This window comes from Zea mays, chromosome 10 (assembly GCF_902167145.1).
Source record: "Zea mays cultivar B73 chromosome 10, Zm-B73-REFERENCE-NAM-5.0, whole genome shotgun sequence".
NCBI lineage: Eukaryota > Viridiplantae > Streptophyta > Magnoliopsida > Poales > Poaceae > Zea > Zea mays.
Genome location: NC_050105.1, coordinates 151,221,646 through 151,245,377, shown reverse-complemented (window position 1 = coordinate 151,245,377; position 23,732 = coordinate 151,221,646). Strand labels below are relative to the sequence as shown.

Sequence of the window (23,732 nt, the reverse complement as noted above, 5' to 3'; positions counted from 1 at the left end):
ACGGTGTAAATGTTTCTAAGACTTAGAGAGCAATGCCCCCTGGACGGCGGGTTCTATTTTCTAGAACTATAAGGTTTCTTATGCAAAAGTCTAGGCCGAAGGGGGTACGTTTCACTGTGAGCCATTGGATCACGATCTGCGGTCAGGATTAGATCATGAAAGGGTACGCGACCCCAATCGCAGGATTTGATATCAAGGGTTCATATTCTATAACGCGAAGGGGTATGTGGGTCAACATTTCTACCATCCATCTCAAATCCTACGGTCAGATCACTACCGCTCGTCCGTCGATCAATGACCACGGTAAGTCCTAGCCCCAATCGCTACGCCAGGCTAGATCTGAGCCACACATCGCGAATCGACGGTCAATAACTCGTCTTCTTTCTTCCCCCGGCCACCAGCGGCGCTGCCAGCCGGAACACGGCGGTCCATGGCCGAACTCCCTACGGTCCCGCGCACAGAGCGCTAACTTTCAAAATCGAACTACTCTACACACCTACCAGTGAAACGCGAAGAGCATGGTACACTGATTACCTCTAATCGTGGCGAAGAACCCCTGGCTATGAACGTGCCCGAGCACGGCGGCTTCACCGATTTCGGTGAAGAATTCTCGGACACCGAGTGCACCACTTTCAAATTGCGCCAACGTACGGCTTCTTTGCGGGCAGATCAAGCCACGGAGGACCAGCTTCGGGCTTGGGTTGCGCTACCGGCAGCAATCAACGGCAGTGGGTGTTTCATGTGCGAAACACGGCGGCGCGGCTGTTTAAGATGGCGCAGTGGACGCGGATGAAGTGGAATACGAGGGGAGCGTGGTCAAGGGAACTCTTATGGCCCCAATCCCCGGCCGGTCTTGTGCCCGCCAGCTCCGCAACCCTCGGCGCAGAAGCTACAGTCGCCCGCCATGCGCGGAGGTTCTGTTGAAGATGGCGCTGACTACGGGGGCCTACCGGTTAGTGGTGGAGAAACCGGGGCGCGGTCCCGGGTCCACGCGACAGCGAACGATCGTGGCAGCGAGCACGCGAGAAGCTGTTCGGCGGGACCCACACGGCAACACGTCCGTTTGGTTAATGGGCCACGCGGGGTCTGGTTTGGCTGGGCCGAGAAGAGATTAGGCCCAGGCTCCCTTTTCAAACTCCTATTTCCTTTTTCTTTTTATTTTCTATTATTTCCCCTTTTCTCTATTTCCAATTTTATTTCCAAATCAAATTTCAATTCCACTTTAAATTCAAAATGTGTAGCCAATTAATTTTCACATTAAATGTCCAGTTTGAACATAGTATGGTGATTATTTATTTATTTATAAATTTTATTTTGTTTTGTATAGTATTTCTCTTTCTATATTGTTTCCAATTCTCCCAATTCGCACTTTTGGGTTAAATCCAAATTCTCAACCTATTATTATATTTTTATCCATCTTACTAATTTATTAAATGCGCAAACACACCGAACTCCAGCATAATGCAGGGGTTACTTATGTTTTATTAGAGAATTATTCACTTTAGATATGCTCCTTAATGGTTCTCATGAAATAGAAGGCAATACACATAATGTTTTATCCCTTTATTTTTATATTCCAAAAGTTGGGTATTACATGACGCCCTGGATGTCTGCGCAGGGGTGTGCTGCCACGCAGAGTGCACAGCAGTTGCTGCACCAGGCGCAGGGCGGTTGGTGGCCCGCGGTGTGGAAGAGATAACCTCTTCCTCCACCATGAAGTCCTCAGGCATGAAATCATGGTGCTCGACGATGTGGACCATGGTGTCGAGCAGAAAAACAAGCAAAAACCTAATGCCAAGGCCCCTACCTGGCGCGCCAAATGTCGGAGAGGAAATTCTCCGGCCGGGTGGTGGAACGCACCCGCCCTAAATTCTAAGATGAGGAGGGGGCTAAGCGTTTTGCCTGCTAGATGGAATCGAGAAGAACACAAGAACACACAAGGGTTTAGAGTGGTTCAGGCCACCGGAGCGTAATACCCTACTCCACTGTGTGTTGTATTGAGCTTGAGAGCTTGTATAAAAGTCTGAGTGAGCTTGAGTCTGAGAGCGTGTAAGTGAATCTGTCTTGTAACGTCGTGTGTCCTCCCTTTTATAGCTCAAGGGGGGCACGTACAAAGATGCTGAGCCCCGACATGTGGGCCCAAGGGCAAAATGGAGGGAATACACTATAGAAGTATCTCATGCGAGCCACGCCTAGGCAATCTCTAGGCGTCGTAATGTCCGTAGAGCATATAGTATTGATACGTCGCGACTGCATCCTCGGTAACGCGCGAGTGATGATGAGCATAGTGTATGCCGCAGCACGGGCGTACCGCCTGCCAATGGAATGGACAGGCACGCCGCCTGCAAGATGGCATGGTCGCCGTCCGTCAGCGGAGTGGACATGGCACATTAAATGCTGAGGCGACACATCGCCTGCTAGTTGAATGGACAGGGCTCATTAAATGCCAAGGCGGCACATCACCTGCCAGTGGGGCAGGCGGCGCGCCTTATTCGCAATAAATGCAGAGGCTGCGCGGCCCAGAGGCCTTACGTCAGGCTCCGCCCGCTGGCTTACGTCACGGACAATAGGCCACGTGGCAGCATCGGGGCTCCGCCTGAGCGGGGAACAGAGGCGTACACGGTACGGTCCGGACACGTGTTGGCTCCGGACCCCCGCCTGGCCTTGATTAAGGCCTGGGTATTCTTTGTCCCGGAATCCCGGGACCCTGCTGTGAGTGGCCCGGACCCCACACAGGGGGGGGTCCGGAACCCATCCTAGGGTCCGGTTTGCACCCGTGGAGGTCTTGGACCTTGCTCCGAGGTCCAGTCTGTATACACAGGGGTCCGACACTTTCCCATGGGGGTCCGGACCCACTGTTGATACCTTGGAGTATATCGTCTTCTCTGGCCACGTGGCAGCCCCGGAGCCGTCCACGCGGTGGGGTCGGGTGCAGTTCACAACGCGACTAGAGATAGTCGCGTGGGCACCGCGCCTTCATACTGTAGTAAGGGGTACCCCTGTTTCAAGGTACCGACAAAGACCTATGACTTATAGTGTTTGGATATATAGACTAAGAGTATGTTCGTATAAGTTATAGAAGTGTTTAAGGCACCAGCCAAAGGAAGTCAAAGAAGTTAGGCCCAAAAAGGTCTAAGTTTGGTGTTTAGCACGACATCAGACAGGGTTCGGTGTGCACTAGATTGAAGTTCCAGAGAGGGATAATTGTGTGTAGAAGGCTTTGGCATCCGATGTGCATTGGACTAATATCTTCTAGAGATGTTGTTTTTGGAGAAGAAGAGGAGAACAGGAATTAGCACACTAGGGTGCACCGGCCCCTTGTTCCGATGAGCACCAAAACCCATAATATACCCAACAATCTGATGGGATGGACCAACGGTCAGCTGACGTGGCACCTACGTGGTAGGTCCAGTGGTGCACCGACCCAGTCCGGTGTACTCTAGGAACTAGCAATTTTCCAATAGCAGCTACTGACAAGACAAACATGTTAGGGTCCGATGTGCACCAGGCTAGACAATGTTTGAGGTCCAGTGCACCCGAGAATAGTGCAAATTTTGGGAGTTGTATTCCAATGGCTAAGTGATGGCTTGGGGCCTATATATATGACCCTAACTAGTGTGTTATGTATAAAAGAGCTGAGCAAACAAGTCATATGCATAGAGCAACACATCCAAGTCGTTCCAAGTGATTCAAGTGCCACAATTGAGTAAAGAAGTTAGTGATAGTCTTGTCTTGTGAGTGGAAGAGCTAGTGCACTTGAGAGAGCTGATTTGTGGAGTTGTGTTATGACCATTAAGCTTTGGAGTTGAGAATCTCATTGATTTGTAAAGCGATCAAGAGCCTCCAAGTTGCAGAGTTGAAAGGGAAATGGCCCTAATCATTTTCTTCGATTGATTTTGGTGCTTGATGACCACCACACCTTATAGACTAACTAGTTTGCCTAGTCTTTGACTCACAGGTGCATAAGACCACTCAACTCAGTTCTAAGTCAAAAATAGCTCAAATCCAACCACTAAGGGGTAAAATTTGGAAAATATGAAGAATACCTAGTTTCAAACCTTGGATAGGTTGAATACATCCTTAGGAACTATTTGATATATCTTAGAAAGTTTGATAGGTCAGTTTTACAAAAACATTCTTTTGGAGCTAGTTTGAGCAAAAACATGGTCTTAGAAAGATACAAGAAAAGGTCCAACAAATGTGACTTAGACTAGTTGGACTGTCAGTATAAATGTTTTTCTAAGTCATGGGAACCTTCCTAAAGAAAGTAAAAAAGATTTCGAGAAGAATTGGACAAAAGAATGAAAATCTGGTCTGCTACCAGGGGTACCGGACCGTCCAGTGGTGCACTGGATTGGTCTAGTGTGCACGGACTTGGTCCGAATGTATTTTTACTAAACAAGTTGGTCTCGGGAAATTTGGAACAGGAGCACCGTATCGGTCTGGTGGCACACCGAACCGACTGACAAGGATCAACGGTCACCTACAAAAATTAGAACAATACCTGCCAGACCACTATTCACAGTCTGGTGGCGCATAGGACCAACATTGTTCACGGTCCAGTGCATCGCTGTGCATATAGCTTTTTTGGTTGAAATTTCCAATTACTCTATTGGTAGTTGGGTGCTATAAATACCACCCAACCAACACATTGAAGACACAAGACTCACCTACTACACATTAAGTGCAACCTCTTCATGCATTCAAAGCCAATTCCACGTCGCATTTGATCTGATTTGCATTTGAGTGACTTAGCGGCTAGAGCAAAGAGAGTTGCGAGTTCTTATGTTCTTGATTTGATCTTTCACATTCTCACTCCCATTCTCATTCTCTTGATTTCAACGTGAGGCAAGAGACTCCGAATACTTTGTGTGGAGATCCTGGAAAGGGTTGAAAGAGACCTATCCTACGTGAACCCCTCAACAGGGAGTAGGTTCTTCGAAACCGAACCTCGAGAAACAAATCACCATATCTTTGCGATTTGCTTCTTTCCTCTCCCCTCTCTAGTTCTCTTGCTTGCGATCATTTTGAGTTGGCTCCCAAAGTTATTTGCATTGATTGGGAAACTTATATCAAGAAGAACTTCTCTTCCGCACTCTGATTTCATTAATACCCTCTAGACGACTTTCAGGAGTGCCTTGCAAGACTCAGTCTCACTTAAGAAGAGAAAAGGGGAAATCAAGTTTGATCTTCATGAACACTTGAGTGAGGAAAGGGTTCAGAGAAACCTGGTCCTTAGTGGAGTCCTCAATGGAGACGTATGTTTCTTTGTGAAACTGAACCCTAATAACAAATTGTCATGTGTTCTTTGTGAAAGTCGCCTAGAGGGGGTGAATAGGTGAAACCTGAAATTTATAAACTTAAACACACACTAAGGATCGGGGTTAGCGTTAGAATTAAATCCAAGGTGGAAGATTGTTTCTCTTGCCACGAGTTGCTCAAATGATGCAGATGACATTTGGGAGCAAACTCAAATCAATATTGGCAAAGAAACTTTAGAGAGAGGAAAGAGGGCAAAACAAATCAAATGGAAATCAACACAAGTGGACATGATGATTTGTTTTACCGAGGTTCGGTTCCAAAGAACCTAGTCCCCGTTGAGGAGGCCACAAAGGTCGGGTCTATTTCAACCCTTTCCCTCTCTCTCAAACGGTCACTTAGACCAAGTGAGCCTTCTTTTAATCACAAGGGTCACAAAGACCCCGCAAGGACCACCACACACTTGGTGTCTCTTGCTTGGCTTTACAAAGCACTCAATAATTGGAACGAGAAAGGAAGAAGGCAATCCAAGCAACAAGAGCGCAAATTAACACAAAAACTCTCTCTCTCAAGTCACTGAGTGGTGGAGTTGATTTTGGGACTTGGAGAGGATTTTGATCTATTGAATGTGTCTTGGAGTGAAGTCTTTTGCTCTTGTATTGAATGTTGAATTCAGAACACTTGGATGGCTTTGAATGAGGTGGTTGGGGGTATTTATAGCCCCCAACCACTTCCTAGTTGTTGCTTGTTTCTGCTGTCGATGGGCGCACTGGACAGTTCGGTGGCGCACCGGATATTTACTATTAACTGTCCAGTGCGCGCCACGTCAACGCGTCCGTTAGGGTTTGGAGCTGTTAACCGTTGGAGCCGTTTGTCTTTTTGCTGCACCGGACAGTCCGGTGACCTCTGACTTCTGCGCTCTGACTTCTGTCGCGGCACTGTTCATCATTGTTCATCTGAGCAGACGTCCATTGGCGCGCAGGGAGCCGTTGCTCCGCTGGCTCACCGGGAAGTCCGGTGAATTATAGTGAAGCGCGTCCAAAAGAAAACCTGAGAGTGGCTGGTTCGCTGGCTGTCTGGCCTAGTGCACCGGACAGTGTCTGGTGCTCCATTTTCCAGCACACTCTATGTCTTGCTCCAAATTTGATTGTGACCCTAACTGAATTTCTTTCTTGGTTTGTATTGAACCTTATGCACCTGAGACAAGTGACATCTAGACAAACTAGTTAGTCCACGTGGTTTGTGTTGGACGTCAACCACCAAAATCGATTATAGGAAATGGTTAAGTCCATTTCCCTTTCACTTTGCTTTTGCTTTGCAATTTGTTCTTCATCTTTCCTCCCCAGTCTTATACTTGCTTGCACTAAAAATCTATCCCATTGTGTTGCTAAGTCCAATTCCGCATTTATATTTACTAGCAACCTTGAGCAAGTATTATGCTAACCCGAACTGACACATCTTGTTCTAAGCACTTAATTTCATAAACTCGGATTGAGTTTGAATTGTTTTGAGTTAAATTTCATGTTTCGTCTATTCACCCCTCTAGGCAACTATCAGCCCAACCATTTGGGGCTAGGTGCATGGCCCTCACTCTTACACTTCACTTGCGATATGGCTGTAGAAATTTGCCCATAACTTTTGGAGAAGAATGTTGGGACGATCAACCCAAACAAGTTCCTCCATATCTACGCCCTACCATCCTCGTCGTTCAGGGCGACAAAGAAGTGATGGCAAGCTGCTTTCATGTACTTTGATCGACTCTGCTCGATCATGTATTATTGATCTACCTGAGGCCTCAATCTAGTCTTGGGAAGAGCTCTACCTACAATTCATGTCCAACTTCAAGGAAACTCACTCTCAGCCCAACATGGAATCTAACCTCCACAACACCATCCACCAATAACCTCGTAAGTCCCCACATGTCTTTGTGTGGTGGTTTTGCTAGGTTGGGAACACCATCCTCTATGTCATGGTAGCATCCATTGTCATAATCTTTCGATAGGGCATCCACGGTGAGAAGATACTTGAGAAGATAGCCATCCACAACCTCCAGGATGCGGGGAACTGCTCTCTTTGGTGGAAAATATGCATGAGTTGTTGAGATAGAGCTTGGAATGCTCCTCGCTAGATGCAACTAGGGCTATAGGGGTTTGTGACCTCGTAACTAGAGCCCTAAAAGAAGAAAAAGGGCAAGGTTTCAGAGGAGAATTTATGCTACCACTGAAAATAGCGAGCCCATCCCTAGAGCAAGGAGCAGCCCCACCCAAGTGCTCTAGAGCATTCGGAAGTATTGCCCCATTCATAGGTCGACTACTCATGACCTAGTTGAGTGTAGGGCAGTTAAATACCTAACTTAGCGCTTTTAATATCTCGACTCGATGCGCCATGATCGTGGGCACCAAAAATAGTGCCGCCCCAACCAATGACACCTAAACAACAACAATAATGTCGGGTATCGTAATTAGGGGTACCCCAGATCATGCCCCTAAGCATACCTGACACCTGGGTACTTAGAAATCATAAAACACGCTTCGCCTGAGGCCCCACTCAACCGTTGCTTAAACAACATCTTGCCCGAGCCCATCCTAGGGCGAATGTTGCGCCCGTGTGAAATCCTTGACTCGCCCGAAGCCCCCCCCCTTATGAAAAGCAATTTCCGTCTCATCTGAGCTCGTCTCGGACGAAGGACAGCCTCAAGCCCGGTCTCGGCCAAAGTTATCGGGAACCATGACTTATGAAGGCGTGCACATTAAATGCAACGATATGAATATCTACTCCATGTGACACCACAGTCAACAAAGGACGATGGGACCGCAGTCTCATCTAGTTTCACCGACTACAATGACGCACGTCCGCGAATACCGGACAGTTCTCCCCCACTTCGGTCATTGTTCTCGAACAAACTTTGGATGGGACATGCAACGTCTAGGCATAGCCTCACGCTCGAGAGAGAGCTCTGCCTCGCTCGAAGTTGGCTTCGGCCTCGGGAGGAACTCCGCCTCACCCAAGCTCAATCTCGACCAACTGTCTTAGCAATAGCACATTGTTGCCGACTCCCCGCGAATCCCGCTAGGGACCACTCCGGCTACTGTTCTGATCACTCCCTACATGACTGCATGTCTAGGCACAGGCCTAGCCATGGCCTCAGAAAAAAAATCTCCACCTCGCCTGAGCATGGCCTTAGCTCTCTGCTTGGTCAAGATACGAGATACAGGAACCGGACATCCTTCTCCTGATCAAAGACAACATTGAGGACCTGAGCCATTCCGGTGCCCATATTGCTACAGGGACTCGGGCTCACCTCCTCTCCACATTACGACAACCTTGGTGCTCTTGGGTACCCTCCTCGAGGCTATAAAAGGAGGAGTCCAGGGCTTCCAGGGGAGCGAGGATAACACTTCACCGTCTATGCCCACCATGGTCGATATTGGCACTTGCCTCAATAATTCGCGGAGACTTTTGATCTACTCCCTCTCTCGACTAGCTTGTACCCCCTACTACAAGCACTTAGGTGCAAGTTAATATAAGTCTCATTCCCCTCCACTGGAAGTAGGGCCTTATATTTCCTGAACTACGATAAACATTGTGTCTTCTTGCATCACCCATCTCGATTGTGACACGCGACACTAATTCACTAGATAGATAACATTAAATACTGAAAGTCGCCTAGAGGGGGATGAATAGGCAGAAATTGAAATTTATAAACTTAAAGCACAACTATAAGCCGGGGTTAGCGTTAGACATAAAATCGAGTCCAAAAGAGAGGGGAAAACAAATCAACCAAAGAAATAGAGTGGATGACACAGTGATTTGTTTTACCGAGGTTTGGTTCCAAAGAACCTAGTCCCCGTTGAGGTGGTCACAAAGACCGGGTCTCTTTCAACCCTTTCCCTCTCTCAAACGGTCACCTAGACAGAGTGAGCTTTCTCCTTAATCAATTGGGTCACTTAGACCCCACAAGGACCACCACACAATTGGTGTCTCTTGCTTCGATTACAATTGCTTTGAAGAGCAAGAATGGGGAAGAAGAAAGCGATCCAAGAACAAGAGCTCAAAGAACACGAGCAAAACTTTCTCTCTAGTCACTAGGTGTTTGGAGTGTATTTGGGACTTGGAGAGGTTTTGATTCTTTTGAATTGTGTCTTGTATTGATTGCACTAGCTCTTGTATTGAATGAGATGTCTAAAAAACTTGGATGCTTGGAGTGGTGGTGGTTGGGGGTATTTATAGCCCCAACCACCAAACCAACCATTTGAGAGGCTATCTGTTGATGGGCGCACCGGACAGTCCGGTGCGCCAGCCATGTCACCCAGCCGTTAGGGTTCTGACGGTTTCGACCGTTGGAGCTCTGACATCTTGGGGGCACCGGATAGTTCGGTGCCGCACCGGACATGCATTGTTCACTGTCCGGTGCGCTTTTTGGCGCTGCTCTGACTCTGAGCAAATTGTCCGCGCACTGTTCACGTTTGCAGGTGACCGTTGGAGTTGACTGTTGTGCTCGATAGTCGTTGCTCCGCTGGCCCACCGGACAGTCCGGTGAATTATAGCGGAGCGGCTCTCCAGAAACCCGAAGGTGAAGAGTTTGAAGGAGTACGACCCCTGGGCACTGGACACTGTCCTGTGGCACACCGGACAGTCCGGTGCGCCAGACCAGGGTTCTCTTCGGTTTCTTTTGCTCCTTTGTTTTGAACCCTAACTTGGATCTTTTTATTGGTTTGTGTTGAACATTTAGCACCTGTAAAATATATAATCTAGAGCAAACTAGTTAGTCTAATTATTTGTGTTGGGCATTTCAACCACCAAAACCATTTAGGAAAAGGTTTAACCATATTTCCCTTTCAAATACCTCTATTTATGTGCTTCACGACCAAATATTATGCTTTTAGTATGCATGTGTGCAAGGTTTCAGGCCAATTCTAAGAAAGTTCACCTTAGGGCCGTGAAAATAATCATGAGGTATTTAGTTTACACACCTAAGTTTGGGCTATGGTACCCCAAGGGATCTACCTTTGATCTAATCGGGTATTCTGATGCCGATTATGCCGGATGTAAAATTAATAGAAATAGCACATCAGGGACTTGCTGTAGGATTACGGGGAGGCTACGCTAGCGCAAAACAAAATTTTCAACCCCATAAAACCAAGAACTACTGCGGTTATAGGTCATGGAATTACCACTAGACGCGCAGAGCAGCGGAAGACGTCTCGATGTAGACGAACGCGTCGAGCAGTGTCGTGCAGTCGTCGGCGTCCTTCACGTCCTCGCACGGTTCGTCCTAGTGCTCCAGATGCAGCACCTCCGAGGTATCCACACGTACAGGGAGGAAGCGCCGCGTACCGAACTGCTAGGTTCGCGACGGCGGCTTGGCGAGGGCGAGAGGCGAGCGGCTACTCGTTTGCTGGTGGCGAATTAGGGTTAACCTAACCGCGCCCCCGCCCCTCATTATATAGGCGTTATGGTGGGCTTCTGACACCGAGGCCCATCAGTAACCCTAAAGCCCAGTCTAATTTCGGATCTAATCCGAGTTAGGCTTCCTTCCCCTTAAGTGTGTGACCCTATAGGTTCACGTACAAATAGACATAGCCCGAGTACTCTTACGTGGCCCAATAATTGACAGCGACCTCTAGCAAGACATGTCAACTCCTATGCGCACGTAAAGATCATATCAGACGAACCATTGCAACATTACGTACATGTTGTTCCCTTTGTCTCACGATATTTGGTCTGGCTCTAAGCTGACCTCTCTTTCTTGATACTGTGAATTGGAATCCTTTCAATGGTTAACTCTTAACCCTAGCACGACCATGCATTTCTTGATCCAATCACTCGAGGGCCCCAGAGATATCTCTCTCACAAAGAGAGGGACAAATTCCATCTTGACTGACCATGCCTCACAGCATGCTTCCTGACAAACCCAAAACTACCTTTATAACTACCCAGTTACGGAATAGCGTTTGATAGTCCCTAAGTAAGTCAATTCACATCTTGAGAACATGCGACAATCTCAGGTCTAAGGATACAGTATTCATGTTGCAAAAAGAGAACTATATTACAATATCTCACGTTGGGTCGGTCCAGCCTCATGTCATACATGCGCCCACATTATTAGTTTAACATCTCCATGTTCATGACTTGTGAAATGTAGTCATCAACTAATACATGTGCTAGTCATTGACTCTGACTAGGGACATCATTTAGAATAACCATATAAGTAAAGAATCTCACAAACAATTCACATAATTGCTAATCAATACAAGGTGCCTTCCATGGATATTCAATTAAGCAATATATATATCATGGATACAAAGAAATATGCTCATCTCTATGATTATCTCTAGGGCATATTTCTAACACTTGTCAGTTTCTGGGGAGATCCCTGGTGTCTTGGGCTTCAAAGAAACAAAATTCAGTAGCTCTATCCACCATCAAAGTTGAATATATTGCTATAGGACATTGTTGTGCACAAGTACTCTGGATGAGGCAAACCCTTAGGGACTATGGCTACAAGCTGAGCAAAGTCCCTCTCCTATGTGATAATGAGAGTGCAATCCGCATGACGGATAATCCCGTTGAACAGAGCCGCACTAAGCACATAGACATCCGGTATCACTTCCCGATAGATCACCAACAAAGGGAGATATCGAAATTGCCTATGTTAACATCTACAACCAATTAACAGATATCTTTACCAAGCCCCTAGATGAAAATACTTTTAGCAAGCTTAGGAATGAACTAAATATCTTAGATTCTCAGAACTTTGATTGAAATCTTGCACATATTGCTCTTTTTATACCTTTAATCACATCTCTTTCATTTGGTACACATGCGTAGTTCTTATTCTTCTTGTGCCAAAGCTAAGACTAATGTGCTTCCAAGAGTATTTCTTTGCTTAGTCTTAGATTGAAAGGGAAATGGAGTTTAAGGCAAAGGCAAGGCTTCCACTACGACTCTGTTGGTATCATATATCCTTTGCCCTACTCATGTATTGGCATTCCTATCTTTCTTGTAAAAGGCCTCTAGTCTTCTTTGTTTTTGGTGCTTAATGCCAAAGAGCGAGAAATTAATAGGCCAAAGCAAAAGGACTGCACCACCATCATGTTTTCTAAAAACTTTTTCAAAAAGTGGGAGAAATTAAGAGCAAAAGTAAAAACCCTCTTGACAGCTAAGGGGAGAACCTTTTCAGGAGGATCTTTAATTTAGCCAAAGGAAAAGCATTTGAGAAATGGGGAGAATCTTTCAAAACTTTAAAAATTATTTCAAAATCATATTATTATACTATTGGCTAATTGCAAAAGAATTTGAAAAGACTTCTCCAAAAGATTTGCCAAAAACAAGCTAAGTGGTGCAAATGTGGTCTGAAATGTTAAATATATCAAAACAACCATATATGCTTAGAATTGCTTTCATTTCAAAGTAACTTATGCACATATGACAAGATGCAAACTAGTTACATTTCTACACTTTGTATTTGCTTTGGTTTGTGTTGGCATCAATCACCAAAAAGGGGAAGATTGAAAGGGAAATGGCCTAAACATTTCCTATAATCGATTTTGGTGTTTGACGTCCATCACAAACCTTATGGACTAACTAGTTTTCCTAGTTGATATTTTTCTCGGGTGCATAAATTTCATATACACATACAAATAAAATGACCTTGGGGAAATTCTACAAGTTTGGAGCAAAACAGACTTGCTGCAACTAGTGGCGCACCGGACGGTGTCCGGTGCCCTGGCTGGAGCACTCCGCGAACTGGCCACTCTAGGGAATTCTTAGCGGTCGTCCACTAAAAATAATCGGATCGTCTGGTGTGACCACGAGCAACGATCATCTTCGCCCAATGGTCGACTGCGGTTGACTGCTCCGCATTCTACAGCTTCAGAATTCAGAAGACAGTCTACGACGACAGGTCACACCAGACTGTTCGGTGTGCCACCAGACTGTCCGGTGCACCACAAGGACAGGCGACTTCAACGATCAACAACTCCAAACCCAATGGTAGGCTGACGTGGCACGCACCGGACAGTGAACAATTCTGTGTCCGGTGCGCCACCGGACTGTCCGGTGTGTCCATCGATAGGGAAGTCAGCCACCAGTTCGAATAGTGGTTGGGGCTATATATACCCCTAACCACCTCCATTCAAGACATCCAAGCGTCCCACACTCTTCATTCAATACAAGATCAAAAGAATACACTCCAAAGGCACATTCAAAGCCTCCAATCCTCTTCAAGTGCCAAAATCAAGTCAAGTGATCTAAAGTGTTTAGTGACTTGAAAGATGGTGATTTGTGTTTCAATTGTTGCTCTTGTTGCTTGGTTGCTTTCTTCTTCCTCTTCTAAACTTTTCAAGTGTTTTGCAAAGCAAGCAAAAGAGTCCTAATTGTGTGGTGATCCTTGCGGGATCTTACTGACCCGTGACATTAAGAAGAAGCACTCGACCGGTCTAGGTGACCGATTGAGAGGGGGACAGGGATGAAATAGACCCGACCTTTGTGGCCTCCTCAACGGGGAGTAGGTTCTTTGGAACCGAACCTCGGGAAACAAATTGTCGTGTCCACTTGCGTTGATCTTCACCATTCGATTTGTTTCTTCCCTCTCCTCTCTCTCTAAAGTTCTCTCACTCACATTGTGTTGAGTTAGCTTCCAAAATTATCCGCATTGATTGAGCAACTCATTGCAAGGAGAACTATCTTCCACACTTCGAATTCACAATTATTTATTTATAATCCTAACCTTGGGTAAAGTGCGTGTTTAAAGTTTATAATTTTTAGGTTTCGCCTATTCACCCCCCTCTAGCCGACCTTTAGTTACCTTGTTTTTTGTTTCTCCAAAATGGTGGGCCTAAAATATGGGTTATCGGCCTTTCGACCTAGGATGCTAATGGCATGACAAGCCTTAGCCCAAGCCCTACCAAGAATCTTTTTCGAGCTCCTTCCCATATTTTTCTAGGGATCAATATCTATCCTCTGCTGCCTTGGTCCAGAGGCTTGACCAAGACTGTAGTCTCGAACACACTCAGGTATTTGTACTGTACTCCTTCCCAACATCCTATCAAGTGGCCCTCAAGATGCCCTTTAGCTAGAGGATTCAAATCCACCATCCCTGTCATACCTTGCACCAGCCCTCTGTCTAAATTCGTGCTCCTCATCTGACTGATGCAGAGCTGCCTGAAGTTTGTCCTCATACTCACCGTCATTTGATTCACCCAAATGGGTTTATGCTGCCTCATTTTTCCTCGGCTGCTGCCTAAACCTATTCCTCTTCTTGTCATTTGTCGTATCTATGTCACGTTGGAAGTATGTCTTACTGTCTATAGGAACAGATGGACATTTCTTGACACTCTTTCCTCCATGCGCGAGATTCTCCTTCAAATGGGTGCCACCCCCTCTGCTCTTTGTGCATTTGAAACACATACCAACCATCAGCATATAACTGATTGGCATACACATTTAACAATAACTATACCGTAAACTATTGAACATTCACATTTAACAATAACTAATCCATAAATCATAATCCATCAAATATGTAATAATACTAACATATAGCATATATAAATCTGAAACCCTAAATCTAAAACATATTACTGTCACTGAGACTAAATTTGAAACCCTAAACACCACGAAACTAAATCTAAGCAATATATACGTAGTATATAACTAAATATGTGTACTAAATCTGATTTACCGGAACTAAAACACGGTTTTACATTGCTCTATTGCGGTTAACCGCCGGTTTCGGGGGAGAAATCGACGGCTCGGGGGTTGCCGCCGGTTGGTGCACGCGACTCAGCAGCGGTAGCCACTATCCCGACGGCAGCAAAGGAGGCGGCCGCGACGGTTTTGTAGAGGAGGCGATGACTTAGAGAGAGGACGAGGAGAGCGACTGAGAGATGGGGTGGTGAAAGTGAGGAGAGGAGAAGAGGTATGTTTATTTTAGATATTTTGTTATGTTGGTTAATATATTTTTTTTCTATTTTTAATAGGCTAAATTGAATTAAATTTAGTTATCCTGTATTCCAGATTATTTCTTAGAACATGTAGTTTTCTATTTTTTTAAAAAAATTAAATTTAGATTGAATTTCGAAGAAAATCTGGTAGTTAACCGATATCGCTGGGCGACGGTTTGATAAAGTAATCGATAAAATGAAAGTTTTTATCGGTTTTGTATTGTTTGATGACGCGTAAAATAATGTTTTATACGCTGTTTTGGGAGATAACCAGAAGTGTCGTATTTGGACACCTCCGCGAGCGCACATCACATGAAGCAGTTGCGTCCGTTGGTGCGCTGGCCCCTCCGACACGTTGGCTGTCAGGCAGGCAGAGGCAGGAGGAGAGCAGGTCAAAGTCACGTGACATTTGACCATTGATTGGCTTATAGCTGCTCCTAGACCAGTACAGGAACGAAAGGACACATGAATACAGCACGTGCCAGTTGGCTGGCTTTGTCAAACGGAGCCGTGAAGGCTGTGCAAGTAGCAACCACTAGGTCATGGTCATGGCTGGAGCTGGACGGACCAACTCAAACAAAAATCGATAGGATTAAAGGAAAGCGAACAAACTATTTTCGTTTCTAGGCCACATAGGGACCTGATTTCTCAGATTCCGTTCAAAATTTATAAAATTTGGAAATAAAATACAAAAATCAGAAGAAGAAAAAACAGTTATAAAAGACTAAAAATACTATTAGTACTAACACCCATACGTATATCATTGGAATATTCCCCGTTTATCCGCAACACCGTTCAAAATGGCCCCCCTGCATTAGGCTGCAAACTAAACTAGGGACTGGAAAGAGAAAAGAGAACGAGCAGACGGGGTGATAAGTTAAAAAAGAGAATAAGGACGGGGGTTTTAAGTGAAAAAGGCCAGCCAACAGAGGCCGGTGGAAAGGAGAGAATCGAGCAGAGCCACCCGGTTGCTCCTCATTTCCACTTTCCACTCTGCCTCCGCTGCCGATCGCCGTCCCCGACCGCAGCGCAGGTGAGGATCCAACCCCAACAAACTTCCAGGCGACGGTGAGATCCATGGCTCCCGTTTTTTTCTTAGATCAAGGGGCGGGAGGGAGGCAAGGACGGACTGGCGGGGTGGGAGACGGCCGGGGGGCCCAGACGGGGCGAGGCAACTTGACCGGAGCGGTTGCCGTGGCAGGGGCGGAGCCGGAGCCGGTGGCAGCTCTCCGCCGCTGGCGACGGGTGCTGGATGGTGGGGCGGGGCCGGACCGGGTAGCGACTGGCTGGACTCGTGTTTCTGTCGTGACTTCTGAAGAGAGCGACCGCCGCACGGGAGGACGGAGGGAAGGAACGAGGCCGTGGGATCGCAGGTGTACGGCTGGGATTGGTCGTCTGAGATGGTGGCAAAAATCTTCTGCCTCCCTGCATATTCTAGTTGCCTCATGGATCTGGCCTGCCATTTGGTGGCTGCTGCTGGGATTCTAGGACCAGTTCGAGATCTGTAGGGTGTCCTCCATTCGTGTGTTACAACTTTTTACATCGGGCCTAGGAAAATCACTGCTTCATGTTTCTCAGTGAACAAAAATACTAATACTAATAATGTAGGTCTTGATTTTTGCTTCTTTTCCATGCACAGGACTGAGGATGAGTGAAGAGGATAAGGCTGCTGCTTCTGCTGAGCAGCCTAAGAGGGCCCCTAAGCTCAATGAAAGGATCCTCTCCTCTCTGTCCAGGAGGTCCGTAGCTGCTCATCCATGGCATGATCTCGAGATCGGTGCGTGACTCAACTATCCTTTCTTGCTCTCCTAACTCCTATGTGGCTCTGTCAAATAAGCATACTCCATCTAAATCATTTTGGTTATGCAGGTCCTGGTGCTCCTGCTGTATTCAATGTTGTAAGTACCATCATTGCTTTCTAACAGCTTGGCATGTTATATGTTTGCTCTGCTGAAACATTTGATGCACCTACAACATACTGGTACATGAGTCTGTTGACAGTGGTTTGCTTGTTGAGGAAAAATAAGTGCATGGTTTTTTTTTAATTACGATATTTAACAAATCTAGTTAGCTCCAAACAATGACCGCGTTATATAATTTTTTATTCAGGTTGTTGAGATCACAAAGGGAAGCAAAGTCAAATACGAGCTTGACAAGAAAACTGGACTGATTAAGGTATATGCTCTGCTCTCAATGTTTATTACATCTTTATGACCACTTTCTGTCTCAATAAACAGTATGGCATAAGCAGCATGTATTTCTTGTACTTGTGCAATGTACGATGAGAATTGACCATCATAATATTACTTTTGTTATTGTGTTACATAATTTGTCAGGATGATTGAGTTCTGTGCTGATGAAATGTAATAGTTTAATTTGTTTTTCTTTCTTTCTAACCTTTGCTACAATTTGACAGGTTGATCGAGTCCTTTACTCATCAGTTGTATACCCTCACAATTATGGTTTCATTCCAAGGACTCTTTGTGAAGACAATGACCCAATGGATGTGTTGGTCCTGATGCAGGTTAGTCAGTCTTCCTTTTCCCACTTGTCTGTGTCATGTGGGGACATTTGTGAAGAATGTAGAGTATTCACTCTTTGTATTACAAGGCCCTTGTTTCTGTTCAAGGATATCTCCTGGCTGGCACATCTTCAGACTGACCGCTGCTCTGTAGTTGCGTCAACTGCAGTTATTTGTCACCGAATTTTGTGATAACATATGGGCAGTGTCATGATCTTGTGATCATTTATCTCTACAGGAGCCTGTTGTTCCTGGTTCGTTCCTGAGAGCTAGAGCAATTGGCCTTATGCCCATGATTGACCAGGTATTTCATGTTACAGCTCTATTTGTGGTAGAGGGAATAGAAGAGCTCTGCTTCGACTTGTTTCTAACCTTGGATTTCTGTTGGGCGTTGTCAGGGTGAAAAGGATGACAAGATAATAGCAGTATGTGCTGATGATCCTGAATACCGTCACTACAACGACATCAGCGAGCTGTCTCCTCACCGCCTGCAAGAGATCAAGCGCTTCTTTGAAGATTGTATCCTCCGCTTAATTCATTTGCTGTTTTCTTACTACACATGCTCTAGCATATTTTGGATGATCACATTCACGCAGGTAGGCATATGCTTCCTTAGCGATATCTCTCAGACAAGAAAAACGAGAACAAAGAAGTCGCAGTTGATGCATTCTTGCCCGCGACAACAGCTCAAGAAGCCATTCAGTACTCCATGTAAGCTCTCGGCTTGACACTGAACCTTCGTCACTCTGTTACAAAATTTGCGTCCTTGATTCTTTACTTGTTTTCCCTCCTTTTGTGGTGTTTGTTGAGTATGGAAATGCCTTGTGACCCTCAGTAACACAATACTTATTGATTTGATCGCAGGGACCTGTATGCCCAGTATATTTTGCAAAGCTTGAGGCAGTAGATTGCAAGCAACAATTTATCTATCATGCGTCTTGGATGGGGGCGTGATTTTAATAAGCCAAATCGCTTGCTATATTGGGAACCTTGGAATTGAGAACAGCGTCACTAGCTGTGATTCGCTCCTTTCTCGTTAAATTATCATATGAATAGGCCAAGTCCATACGTTTACCGTGTGGCGCTCTGTCAGTCTTCGTCTACCCAAGTAGCTAGCTGCATGGAGGGATGTCTAGCGTTGCTATGAGATGGCACTCGTGGGTCTGCGGGCTGGCTACATGGGTCCGTTCCTGTGTTTTCCGTAAAATAAAATTATAATTCTATATAATTGAATCATTTAATTTATGTGATCTTTTTGTGTATTCCAATCAGTTATTGAGTGTGACGACGGTGTTTTTGGCTAAAATTGCATCGCGTGGTGATGTCATGAAGCAAGTGTGTGTGTTTGTTATACTGAGATCCATCCATATACCAAACCCCATAGAGATGTGTTTGTTAAGCAAGTGTTAGCGGGTGCTCGGTTTCTGTCCCTAAAGTTTTCTATCATATTAGATGTTTGAATGCTAATTATAAATATTAAATATAGTTTAATTATAAAAAACAAATTATACAAATGAAGACTAACTCCGCGAGATGGATTTATTAAGTTTAATTAATCTAAAATTAGCATATATTTGTTATAGCATCACATTGGTAAATCATGAATTAATTAGCATTAATATGTTTGTCTTGTTTAGTCATCATCTATAATTAAAATATATTTAATACTTATACCCCAAGCTTTAGGGAGAAGGACCTAAACATGAGGGCCCATGGGTTCGCCCGCAAGCCTAAGGACTCAGCTATAAAGACAAGGAGGTCGAGGCCTAAAGACTAGAAAGATTCTAGAAGCATAAATATGATAGATATATTATTGAGATAAAAAATATGACAAAAATCCCAACAAATAAGGAATACATATGCTTATAAAGATAGAGTTTGACAACTCGGGACCGACTCGGTTACGACTCTAACTAGGTAATCGAATCGACACTCATCCTATAAACCATCGCCCTACTTGGAATATAAAAGTAGGGACGAGAGAGCCCCATAAGGTAGAAAACACACATAATACATCAAAGACACAAACAAGACGTGGGTATTATCTCACATCGAGAGTCTGAAAGTGTATAAATCTTCTTGTCTCTCGTGCCTTTACCTTCAACTTTCGATCACATGACCTACCTCATATAAACACCATAGAACAATTTTCAATAGAATTAAATAAAATATTGAGAGAAGCTTGTGTGCTTTCACCATTCTCATTAGCCTAGGATATGTCAAGCGAGAGTTCTTAATTGGTGAACGAATTAACTACACGTTTGGTGGTGATCAGGAGTTAGGTAATCACCTAGGGAGCTTGTGGGTGATCCAACTCGAGGTGTACTGTGTACACAATTGCGTGCAGTTGATTGTACTAGAGTGGTAAAAAATCAGTCTGTAAAGACTAAAGACTACTTGATCCTTAGATGGATCAAGGAGAAACTACACTTTTGCACAGCGGGATCAGTAGAGAGTGGTGACACTTTGATACCTCAAGGAAACATGGAGACAATTCTAACCTTTATTTTACTTTAAGCACTTATTTTTAACAACTACATGCAAGTATTTATATTGATAGAGTTGCTATGATAGTATATGATTGGAACCTATGATGCAAAACTATTGGTTATTAGATAAAAAACATTTCCTAAGCACAAGAGATGATGTGGGCTCATCAGTAGACTTCAATGTTACAATAAATTTTAGAGAAGCCCAATCCACCCGCTTGTAGACATCTCTATATCTTTTTTGTGTGAATAGTAAGTCATAGTTAGAAGTAGTTTTTAAGCTACGTCGGGGTTGTTTGGTTCCTACCTCATAAACTTTAGTTACTAAAGTTCACTAGTCACTTTTAGTCACTAAATTATCAAACAATATTATTAAATGAGACCTCTCAAATAGAAATTCTAGGGACTAAAGTTTAGTATCTAAACTTGAGGTAGGTAGACATCATGGTCCTTTACTCTAAAACACTTAAAATCACGCACTTCCTAAACAAGGTCGGCTCATGGTTTTGAAAGCCCTAGGCCAATCTCGACATTTGGGCTCCTATATACACTTTCGTATCGCTAAAAATATACTTCAATGAAAAAATATAAAAGTAGCAAATAATAATATAATCAATGTGAATACTTCAAACTAGTAAAATTTTTACACTTCATTTAATACTATACAATGTCTCTAAAAACAATTTATTGCATCGAACATAAATGCATAATCTGAAGCAAATTCATTAAAACAATATTTAGATCAAGATTTATCAATATATCATTCTTGATAGAACAAGTAGCGAAGTCATTTAACCTTTCCTATGTCATAGTTGACCTCAGAAAAATTTTCAACAACTTCAAGTTTGAGATTTTTTCCAACGGAGGTTACAATCATTGGTATGGTCAATAAAATCTGATATGCAATAGAAATATTTAGGTAACAATAAACAATTACAATGAATCGAAGATTCTTCAACCTCACATCAAACCATCTAGTGAAGTTACTTAGAATACTTGTAATTCACTGATCAAATTATTGGGATCTACATCAGATAAGTCATCGTGAGTAAAAGTTTCTATAAAATTAGTACACCACTTTCTCAGATCATGATCATCAAAAGACTTCAATCAATCTGAATTTAATAAAAAAACAAATAGATTTGTAAATATCTCCATCTACTCAAATCGATAATGAACTCCGAAGGACTCTATAGATGATAGTGATTCTTATTTAGTTAGAACATTTTGTTTACTAAAAAAATATTTCTTTTATCTTGACGGTTTATAAGAAATATTTGCTCTACATCCATTTCTTTTGCAATATTAAGGCTACAAGAAAAAAATCATCTCTATATATTAGCATATATTATGTGTAATTTTTTTTGGCACCTTGAATTGAGGGGCTCTAGGCGGTGGCTCCTCTATGGCTAGAGCCGGCCTTTTTTTCCTAGAGTTGAATCGTCTAAAACATGTAGCTTCTTTTTGAACGGGCCAGTGAATGCGAGCTCATTCTTCGATCGACCTTGATGCTGTCGATAAGTGAGGTACATTTTAGGGCTGATTTGGTGACCGGTGATCCCGAGGGGAAGAAATCCTCTTGCTATTCAAAATTGAATTGCAAGGGGATTCCTCCCCCATGGATCCCCTTGGGATCCCTAATCACCAAATCAGTCCTTAGGGTTAGGAAAGCTGATGGTTAGGTGGCTGGACAAACAGTATGATTAGAGCCCGGCCCGCATGTAGAAATGATAGCAAACTGTTAACCTTTTTTTACAAAGCGATCAAAAATACTTTGGGATACACGTACATATAAAATCTAATAACTTTATAACTGAATATGTTATTATGACTGCTACACCTATAAACTGAATATGTTAAAATCTATTAATAGAAAACGGTATTTTTTTTCTTAAAAGAAAACAAAAGGCCGAAAGCCAGGTAATTAAGACGGGTGGCAATGATGATTGATTACAGGTCCAAAAAAGCTAGATTAATTACTTTTGTCAATGGTGAATACAACAGCAGAGAGCGAGTAGTGGAGTGTGGAGCCAGCTATAGCCTAGCTATAGGTGCTGCAGCAATATCCGCCATCCATCTCTGTCTTTGCTTGCTTTCAATTTGCAAGACACAAATAAACTCATAGATTATATATATATATATATATATATATATATATATATATATATATATATATATATATATATATATATATATATATATATAACTTAGTTGTATATATATAAAATAATAACGTTTACATGCATGGATCACTCTTGCATAGCTAGGCCAGTACAAGCATGATATATATAGCATATATGTGGTATTACATTAGCTCAAACCCTAGCTTGCTGGTCTGCATGCATGCATGGTATATTATAGTTTACTAGCTACTATTAATTAAGTATATATTTATATTATTAATTTATATGTCTGGTTAGCTAGGAGGGAGGACATGGACGAAGGAAAAAAGCAGAGCTAGGAGCAGCAGAAGCTAGCGAGCTGTCCTCCTTCATATGCCGCTGGCCTTGAAGAGCCTCATGAGGCCGAAGGTGACGGCCATGGCGGCCCAGCCGCCGCTTACCACGCGCGCGCACGACCTCGCCACGGGAGCTCGCCCCAGCACGGCGCCCACGCAGCCGAACGCGGCCAGCGTCGCGGTGGCCACGGCGGCCACCACCCCAATCCGCAGCCTGTAGTCGGTGACGAACCCGGCGGCCAGCAGCGGCAGGAGCGCGCCCACGGAGAAGGCGAGCGCGGACGCCGCGGCGGCCTGCACGGGGCTGGGCAGTGCCTTCTCCTCCTCGGCGCCGCGGTCCAGCCGCGCCAGCTCCACGTCGCGCTGGGAGCACACGGACACGAACTCGCCGATGGCCATGCTGCACGCGCCCGCCAGGAGGCCCGCGAACCCGGAGATGACCATGGCGCGCGCGTCCGCCTTCACGGCGCCCACGCCCAGCATCAGCGACGCCGTCGACACCAGGCCGTCGTTGGCGCCCAGCACCGCCGCGCGCAGCCAGTTGGCGCGCTGCGACAGGTCGTCGTCGTCCACCGCGCACGGCGGCCCCACGACGACGGTGGCCGCCGGGTTCTCGGTGTCCACCACGGCAGCCATCTTGCCGACGCTGCTGGCCATGGCGATAGATGTGTGTGTGATCGGATCGGAGTGACTAGCTCGTGATATATAGCAGGAGTAGCACGCAGCTAGCAGTGTGCCAGACACACGCTAGCTCGTGCCGCATTTTATAGAAGAAGACGACGAACTGAAGACCGGTGTGGCGTCTCAGGTCAGGAGGTCTTAATTTGTTGCGTGCGGCCAATGCATGCAAATGCGAGAGAGATAGTGGGAGATCCACTGCTTCTTTTGCTGCAAAAGAAGAAGAAAAAGCGTCTTTTCTCCTCGATCGATCCGGCCGGCATCGCTCTCCGATGGTGGCCACCATGCCTGCCGGCCCATTGACACACACTAAAGCTAGCTACTTGTGCTTGCCGATTGTACATATGCGCATCCACGACGACGACGACCATGGATTGCTA

The 23,732-nt window shown here is 44.8% G+C and overlaps 2 protein-coding genes across 4 annotated transcripts; one reads left to right on the top strand and one right to left on the bottom strand.

Annotated features, from left to right (window-relative positions):
- Positions 1–16,116: 16,116 nt before the first annotated feature.
- LOC100282768 (soluble inorganic pyrophosphatase) lies at positions 16,117–19,026 on the top strand. 3 transcript variants are annotated; one of them, NM_001155674.3, is made up of 9 exons: positions 16,117–16,239; positions 16,846–16,983; positions 17,076–17,104; positions 17,316–17,381; positions 17,623–17,730; positions 17,966–18,031; positions 18,126–18,246; positions 18,357–18,438; positions 18,592–19,026. In NM_001155674.3, exons 2-9 carry the CDS (start codon positions 16,854–16,856, stop codon positions 18,632–18,634), a joined length of 645 nt encoding a protein of 214 aa, NP_001149146.1. In that variant the 5' UTR covers positions 16,117–16,239; positions 16,846–16,853; the 3' UTR covers positions 18,635–19,026. The 3 variants fall into 3 exon arrangements, with proteins under 3 accessions (NP_001149146.1, NP_001399124.1, XP_035818948.1); NM_001412195.1 differs by having other exon boundaries at positions 16,117–16,274; XM_035963055.1 differs by lacking the exon at positions 16,117–16,239 and adding an exon at positions 16,740–16,758 and having other exon boundaries at positions 18,592–18,995.
- Positions 19,027–22,415: 3,389 nt separating this feature from the next.
- LOC103642220 (vacuolar iron transporter homolog 5) lies at positions 22,416–23,732 on the bottom strand. The gene has a single exon (XM_008665531.4). It carries the CDS (start codon positions 23,329–23,331, stop codon positions 22,708–22,710), a length of 624 nt encoding a protein of 207 aa, XP_008663753.1. The 5' UTR covers positions 23,332–23,732; the 3' UTR covers positions 22,416–22,707.